The 8,965-nt window shown below is 38.7% G+C and overlaps 2 protein-coding genes across 2 annotated transcripts in view; both read left to right on the forward strand.

The window, feature by feature from the left end:
- The window catches only part of Tas2r3 (taste 2 receptor member 3), a 9,159-nt gene extending 6,896 nt beyond the window's left edge, over positions 1-2,263 (forward strand). Inside the window, exon 2 of the mRNA XM_021164933.1 lies at positions 1,283-2,263. Within this exon, the coding sequence (XP_021020592.1) occupies positions 1,283-2,263 (981 nt within the window). The remainder of the gene's footprint in view (positions 1-1,282) is intronic.
- A 1,289-nt stretch (positions 2,264-3,552) lies between these two features.
- Tas2r4 (taste 2 receptor member 4) lies at positions 3,553-4,553 on the forward strand. The gene has a single exon (XM_021165914.1). It carries the CDS (start codon positions 3,610-3,612, stop codon positions 4,501-4,503), a length of 894 nt encoding a protein of 297 aa, XP_021021573.1. The 5' UTR covers positions 3,553-3,609; the 3' UTR covers positions 4,504-4,553.
- The last annotated feature ends 4,412 nt before the right edge of the window (positions 4,554-8,965 follow it).

Raw genomic sequence — 8,965 nt, forward strand, 5'->3', positions numbered from 1 at the left:
GAGAATCTCAGGTGCAGAAGATTCCATAGAGAACATCGGCACAACAATCAAAGAAAATGCAAAATGCAGAAAGATGGTAACTCAAAACATCCAGGAAATCCAGGACATCATGAGAAGACCAAACCTACGGATAACAGGAGCACAGAAGTGAATGCTCCCAGTCAGCTATTGGATGGATCACAGGGCCCCCAATGGAGGAGCTAGAGAAAGTACCCAAGGAGCTGGGGGAATCTGCAAGCCTATAGGTGGAACAATAATATGAACTAACCAGTATGCCCTGGAAAGTCGTGTTTCTAGCTGCATATGTATTAGAAGATGGCCTAGCCGGCCATCAGTGGAAAGAGAGGCCCATTGGTCATGCAAACTTTATATGCCTCAGTACACAGGAATGCTAGGGCCAATAAGTGGGAGTGGGTGGGTAGGGGAGTGGGGGGGAGGGTATGAGGGACTCTTGGAATAGCATTGGAAAAGTAAATGAGGAAAATACCTAATAAAAAAATTAAAAAAAAAAAAAACAAACCAAACGCCAGTGACATTGAACTTGATGCACATAAACTTCTTCCAGAGTGGTAGAATTCTGGCATTTCCTTTTTTCTGTCCTTGTAGAGAAACAAGACTTCTTACCTTGCAGGTAGTTCTGTGCTTCCGTTAGGTACTGGTCACCTTTTTCTTCTGGGTGGTTCCCAACACTACTTTTCTGTAATTCATGTAGTAAAATACCCTGACAAAAGCATTGTAAGGGAGAAAAGGTTTATTTGGGTATACAGTTCCAGAGGGAGCATCAGTCCAATCTTCTGTGCAGTGTAGGAAGCAGAGAACAGAAAATGGGGCCAGCATAAAATCTCAAAGCCCATCCCTAGTAGCAGTAATGTACTTTTGCCAGGTGCTACTTCCTTAGGTTTCCATAACCTTCCCAAACAATGTGACCAGCTGGCGCTTTTGTTTTCAAACTCATGAAATGATGGGAAATGCTTTGCATTCAAGTCACAGTGCCACTCCCTCTGAAATTGAGTCTCAGTCTTCCATATTCTTTGTGTCCCAGATATCCTCCTTGTCCTTGTGACAGTGGGCATTATTTGCATCTCAACAAAGAGCTGCTGAATTTAAGATCATAGAAGTGACAGTCTATGCCATCTGTGAAGAGGACAACCAGAGATTCACAAAGCTGTTCTGTAAGACAGACTAAATCATGCAGAAGGGACAGGTACAGTAAAGTAACAAGAGGAGCTAGATCTCAGGAAAAAATAATTGAAATTAACAAGGAGATGAGATTCATGAACAGAACAAGGATCAGGGTGGCCTAAATTCTAATATGTTTGGATTCATTGAAGGGGTGTTCCTGGTTCTGACTATCACTGAGTTTATTCTTGGAAATCTGGTGAATGGTTTCATTGTGTCAATCAATAGCAGCTATTGGTTCAAGAGCAAGAAGATTTCTTTGTCTAACTTCATCATTACCAGCTTGGCCCTCTTTAGGATCTTTCTGTTGTGGATTATCTTTATTGATAGTCTTGTAATAGTGTTCTCTTACCATACTCATGACTCAGGGATAATGATGCAACTAATTGATGTTTTCTGGACATTTACAAACAACTTCAGTATTTGGCTTATCTCCTGTCTCAGTGTTTTCTACTGCCTGAAAATAGCCAGTTTCTCCCACCCCTCATTCCTCTGGCTCAAATGGAGAGCTTCTAGAGTAGTTGTTGGGATGCTGTGGGGCGCACTGCTCTTATCCTGTGTCAGTACCATGTCTCTGATGAATGAATTTAAGATCTCTTCTGCCCTCACTGGAAGCAAAGACACACCAAATATGACTGAATACATCAGATTGAAGAGACAGGAATATAATCTGATGCATGTTCTTGGGAATCTGTGGAAGATTCCTTCCTTAATTGTTTCCCTGGTTGCCTACCTTCTGCTCCTTCTCTCTCTGGGGAAGCACACACAGCAGATGCAGCAATACAGTATTGACTCCAGAGATCAGAGTGCTGAGGCCCACAAAAGAGCCATGAGAATCATCTTTTCCTTTCTCTTATTCTTCCTAGTCTACTTTCTTTCCTTTATAATTTTGTCATCCAGTCGTTTCCTACCAGAAACCAGGATCGCCAGGATAATTGGAGTAGTAATTTCAATGTCATACCTTGTTGGTGATTCATTTATTCTCATAGTATGTAACAACAAGCTGAAGCATACATTTGTGACCATGCTCCCATGTGAGTGTGGTCATCTGAAACCTGGATCTAAGGGACCCTCTGCTTCATAAAACAGCAGAGGTTGTAGGATGGGAAATTCTTCAGCCTGGTTTAGATACGGAGCCCTTCTGACTTTCAGTGCATCAATCTATACCATTAATAGGAGAGATGCTGCCTGCTTTCCCCTGATTCTACCTGACTTAGAGGTAAAATCATGCTTCTTATGACCTCTCTCTATTTAATCACTTGGGACAGGCTCAACAGTCTTTGGGAAATGCCAATGTAGGAACACTCGCTATATGGATATGGAACTGTATTTTAATAACTGCTAGCTTAAGCAGAGCCAGTCTGTGTATTAGTTTTACCTGACATTTTATGATGGCAAAAGCATTTTTTTCCCTATAGATGTGGATTTGAATTTTAGTTCTTTAAACTTTCTATTTTTGTTCTTGGGTGAATCTTTTTGTGCTTTTTCCTCATCAAGATACACTTTGATGCTTAATTAATATTATTTAAAGAGAAGAATAGACATTGATTTACTTATTGTCATCAAATACCTTTGTCAAGTCAATGAGAATATTTAGTATCATGAAAAATTCTTTTAACTTTGTGAATATAGTCAGCTAGGACACATGACATTACTGAATGTGGATTTCTAATGTGACGAAATAATTGCCCTGGATTTTACATCCAACTACTTTGATGCGTAAGGGGAAATTTTGTAACCACAAATGATCTAAGCATAGATCCAGATTTATAAAGAAAACATGAAAGAGTGGGCGTTTTTCTTAGGTGAACCCCAAATGGACACAAATCCCTTTCTCTGTTGTGCCCCCCTCACCATGTCTCATGAAAAGTATGTCTCAAGGAGGGGATCGTTCCTCTAATTTAGTGTATTCGATTGAGTAAACAATCTCAAGTGTGAAGGGATGAAGGAGTGACAGTGACATGGTCAGAGTGCAATTGAAGAAAATGGGAGGCACACAAACTGGTTTGGATAGGCCATGGAGGGGAGGGAGGTGGGAAGAGCGAGGTGTGAGGAGCCCCATAATATTCTATCACTTCTATAAAGTAAACCTGCTGAGAAACTGAAATAGCCTCAGGCTAGAGCACTCTGGTTTGGGTTCGAAGTTCTTGGAGTCTGCCACAACATCCACTAGTCTTTCTGTCTTGGGGGAACAGATTCCAGATTCAATTAAGCTTGTTTGTAATTAGGCATTCCTAAGAAAATAAGAACAGGAGTGAAGAAATAGTAATTTAATCCTTGAAAGATTTGCATCTCAGTAAAAGCAGCTGCCTCTTAGACCAGAAATGGGGTTTGACATGCTGGAAAATAAAAAGGAGACTTCTTTCCAGGCTGCATCCTGTGTCTGCTTACTTATTTCAGTTTGTTTTCATCGGCACCAAACAAGGAAAGATGCTCTGGGAACTGTATGTATTTGTGTTTGCTGCCTCGGTTATTTTTAATTTTGTAGGAATCATTGCAAATCTATTTATTATAGTGATAATTATTAAGACTTGGGTCAAGAGTCACAGAATTGCCTCTCCGGATAGGATCCTGTTCAGCTTGGCCATCACTAGATTCCTGACTTTGGGGTTGTTTCTACTGAACAGTGTCTACATTGCTACAAATACTGGAAGGTCAGTCTACTTTTCCAAATTTTTTCTATTGTGTTGGAAGTTTCTGGATGCAAACAGTCTCTGGTTAGTGACCATTCTGAACAGCTTCTATTGTGTGAAGATTACTAATTTTCAACATCCAGTGTTTCTCCTGTTGAAACGGACTATCTCTATGAAGACCACCAGCCTGCTGTTGGCCTGTCTTCTGATTTCAGCCTTCACCACTCTCCTATATTATATGCTCTCACAGATATCACGTTTTCCTGGACACATAATTGGGAGAAATGACACGTCATTTGACCTCAGTGATGGCATCTTGACGTTAGTAGCCTCTTTGGTCCTGAACTCACTTCTACAGTTTATGCTCAATGTGACTTTTGCTTCCTTGTTAATACATTCCTTGAGAAGACATATACAGAAGATGCAGAGAAACAGAACCAGCTTTTGGAATCCCCAGACGGAGGCTCACATGGGTGCTATGAGGCTGATGATCTGCTTCCTCGTGCTCTACATTCCATATTCAATTGCTGCCCTGCTCTATCTTCCTTCCTATATGAGGAAGAATCTGAGAGCCCAGGCCGTTTGCATGATTATTACTGCTGCTTACCCTCCAGGACATTCTGTCCTCCTCATTATCACACATCATAAACTGAAAACTAAAGCAAAGAAGATTTTCTGTTTCTACAAGTAGCAGAATTTCTTTAGTAATTGACAGCATCAATTCATGGTTTAGTTGCATTAGAAATGTCTCAGTGATCTAAGGACTTAATTTTGTGATCTTGTATCTGGCATCCTGACCCTGAGACTAAATGCTTATATTTTGGTCAACACAGCATCTTTTGGCTAATATTTTAAAGTAAATCACATTCCATAAGAAATTGTTTAAGGGATTTACGTATTTTTCATGGTTATCACATTCCTAGACAATGGAAATCACCATACTGTTTCACTAGCTACTGAAGTACCAAGGGAAGTCCATGAATGAAGGCCACATTGTGATGTACTTGGTTAGCACAGATTAGAGAATTTGCCCTCAACTGAGCAAGATATCTCCATTAGCTAAGCTGTCACTGAGAGGAGATTGGCTTAAACTGTAACAATATAGCACAAAAAGAAAAGAAGGGGGTTTCAGAGAGAAATAAGGAGAAAAGTGTATTTTAGGCCTGCCAGATAAAGGATCCTGATGTTTGTTAAGTTACTACCATCAAGCAACCCAAGCTCTGAATTTTTGGCTTGATCTAGATAGGGTCAGAGTTGATAGGTCATAGGTAGAGATTGATAGTAAACAATCCAAATAAAATGGTTTAAACTCAAAGAATCTATCTTAATATCTAGAGAGGTAGCCCTAGAACAAAGCAAGTTCTGTTCAAATAGTGAGAGTAACACTGTGTGAGTGAAGATTTTCAGAGCATACCACCTATACCCTGTCATACAGAGTTCAGGGGAAGGCCAAGAGATATTGAACTGGTGTGCTGGACTTGGGCTTATTTCACTGGTTTCTACATTGCACATCTGTCCAGAAGAATGCCAGTTTGGACAATCTAATGGTGGGTGTTGAAAGGTTATGAAGTGGGGATTGAGCATTCATTATTTACAATTATATAGTTAAAACAAACTGCTAATGTAATATTTATACATTTCAAAATAAATAAATGTTCACAGTGTCTAGATCACCCAATGTTTCCTGTTTTACCCACCACAGTCTTCCATGTGATATTTAGTTACTATTAGCCAACAGGTATTAATGGTATAAAACCTAGAGGCATTCTTCATGTTATAATGTTAATATTAACAGATAAAGGGAATGCTGAAAGTATCTGTGCCATAAGGACTGTAAGTGAGGGAAGAGCCCTTCATTAGTCCCCCAATATAATTTTCTTTACTTTCTCATGGTAATCAAATTGTTAGCTGTCCAGAATTTGTATGTTGGGGCTATAAGACCAATAGAGTATGAATGGAGGTAATGTATGTAATTTCTAGGTATGTCTCTGAATTAGTCATTCCTTTCCTTTCCATTTTTCTTTTCTTTTTTCTCTTTCCCTTTGGCCCATGGGCTAGAATATTTAGCTATTCTGAACCATGCATTTGAGGAGAATACTTGGGCACGGCGGAGTTACTGTCCATTCTTGAATCGGTGGCATGGTTCATGCACTGGAAGGTTGCCACACCACCTCCTAATTAAATTTGTGCCTAAATTCCAGGATTTGTGAGAAGAAACAAGCATCTCTATAGTTTGTTTCTATGAAGTAACTTATGTTTTAGCAATAACATGTCTTCATATATTTATGATAAAATAGTATTTAACTACTTACAATATTATAATCAAAACACATGATATTTGTTAAGTAAAATAAAACCAAAAGCACATATATGCCTTATACCTATTTTTATAAAAATATGTATATCTGAAGAAAAGCCTAAAAGGAAATATATAAACAGACAAAAACATACATACAGCAATTATTTTTATGTTGGAAGTTGACTTTTCTTTTAAATGCTAGGCATTGAACCCAAAACTTTGGTTATACTGCCTAAGTTTTAAGTCATTAAACTACATCCATAGTTCATGTTGGAAGTTTTGAGTAATATTTTTGTATTTTACCAACCTCTATGATGAACATATATTTTCAAATATATGTAATATGTACAGTATACATCATATCTAACTAATGATCCATCTTTTTAATGGACAGATAGGGGATTCTTATATGAATATCTAGTTTCTCCTCACTCTCAGGAAGAAAAGTGACTAGTATTTTTCTTGTTTTGTCTGATTATTATTTTTCATGACAAATAATTTTTAAAGACAAACCCTTATAAGTGTTTAATCTCATTCAATTTATAGTGCCAAACACTTCTAGATTAAGTAGGTTTGATTGAGGTTACTATAGAAATGGCTTACAGAAAACATAGGGAGTTCCAGAAAGCACTGACTTTATTTTTGATATTTTATTAGTTCATTGAGAATGTCATAAAATATATTTTGATCATGCTCACTTTCAATTCCCTTAACTTTTCCTAGGTCCTCCCCATCTTTCTCACCCAAAACTTCCTCTAAAAGATTTAATAACCCATCTTATCCAGTTTGAGATGTCCATATACTTCTGGGTGTGGACCATTTATTGGAATGTAGTAGAACTACCAGGTGCCACACCATTAAAGAAAGCCAAATTCCCCTACTCCAGAAGCCATTAACTGTTCATACCTCCTTAGGAGAAGGTTGATTCCCTTCCAACTCTGTGCTAGAAAGTTGATTGGCTTGATCTTTTGTAGGTCTTGTGCAGATGACAACAGTTATTAAGAATTCATGAGTGCAGTGGTCTTGTCATACCCCGAAGACACTGTTTTGCTATGATCTCCATTATCTTTCTCATATAATCTTTCTACCCACTTTGTTGGGGTGTGAAATGGATGTCCTATTTGTGGCTGGGTACTCTCTGAACTTTGGCGGATTATGAGTATCCATGTTAACCACTATCTACTTCACAAAGAAACTTCTCTGATATGGTCCAAAAGCTGCTCTGTTCTACACGTAGAAAGATAGAGATTTAGAAGGCAGTTTGATACACTATATACTTAGCAAAATAGCTGTAGGTTCATTACTGAGGCCCCTGCCTCAACCATGAGTTTTTGGCTAGGATAACTGTATTAGACATATGTTTCCCACAGAGGACTTGACCTTTAATCCTATCATAAAGTGATTGATTACCCCATAACATTCATGCCATTATTGCATCTATGGGCACATCTTGCCTCATTGGCCATTACTGAATTTCCCAGGGTTCACAGCTGGATAAGACTGTTCAAGATCCCCCATATTCCCAGCAGACTTCATAGCACCTTCCAGTACTATGAGAGCTATCCATCAGGGAGGAAGATTCCTAGTCAATATCAAGTTGATTTCTTCATGTCCTGTGACTACTATGTGTAGTGTCTTGAACATTGGAGTTTTGCCATCAAGTTCTGGTGGGCAGTTAGTCAAGGGCAATGGCAGTGGTTTGAATGTATTGTTTGGGTGGGGTGCTGGGGAATACCTCTGTCTAACAAGGAGAGGTATCACATACCTGGCACTGGGCATTTATTTGCCAACCTGTTTTTGGAATGAGCATAATCTCCACATATTAACTTGGTTTGATAAAGTTCTGCTGATTGGTCTCTTAGGTAGCCCATGTTGTCTTCTTTTCCTCCTCACCTGCAGGTTTTCTTTACTGACTGTTTTCTTTACTGACTATTTTGCTTCTTGGAAAAGTCTCAAGAATTTGTTTAAGCACTTGCCTACAGTCCTCACTGGAGATTTTTTTTTTTTTCATTGCAATGGGCTTGGGATTTTTCTGGTTTCAACATACTCTGCTTAATATCTGCCATTAAGAAATTATCAACTGGATTTGGAGAGATGTCTTAGTGGCTAAGAGCACTTTCTGCCTTTGCAGATGACCCAAGTTTGCTTTTTGCTTTCCAGCACACATGTCACATGGCTCACAACCACCTATAACTCCAGGTCCATGGGGCTCAACTCTTTCTTTTGGTTTCCATGAGTACTACACTCAAACCCATACTCAAATACGTACATATACACATATCTGTTTTTTTTTAAACTATTAACCAGTTTAAAAAAATGTTTTGGTTTGTCTTCTAAAAGGCATGATATGTAGACCCTTGTCTCAGTTTCTCTTTATGTTGCTGTGATAAAGTAATCTGATAGAAACAAGTTAAAGAAAAGGCATTCATTTTAGCCTGAAGTTAAAGGTACAGTTCATCATGGTAGGGAAGTCAAGAAAGGGGGAACTTGAAGTAACTGGGGCACATCACTCCACAGTAAAACCCAAATCAAAACAAGTGAGCAAACAAACCACAGCAATGAACACATGCTTATTGGTCTTCATCCAACCCATTTTACTAAGTAGAGTCATAGTAGATCATCGTCCAAGATCCCTGTCCAGGCCCATGGTGGGCAGCTCTTCACATCTTAATTAGTGCAGTCAAGATAATTTCCCCAAGGAAGACTCACAGTTTAATTTTCCAGGAGAGTCTATATTATGTCAAATTGAAATTCATACTCTCACAGCACTCCATAAATACTTAATATCCCGTATTTCCTTCTGTTACCCACCTATTATAGGAACACAAGTTTCTTTATGTCACTTAATTTTGGG

The sequence above is a fragment of the Mus caroli genome, chromosome 6 (genome assembly GCF_900094665.2).
Source record: "Mus caroli chromosome 6, CAROLI_EIJ_v1.1, whole genome shotgun sequence".
NCBI classification, from domain to species: domain Eukaryota; kingdom Metazoa; phylum Chordata; class Mammalia; order Rodentia; family Muridae; genus Mus; species Mus caroli.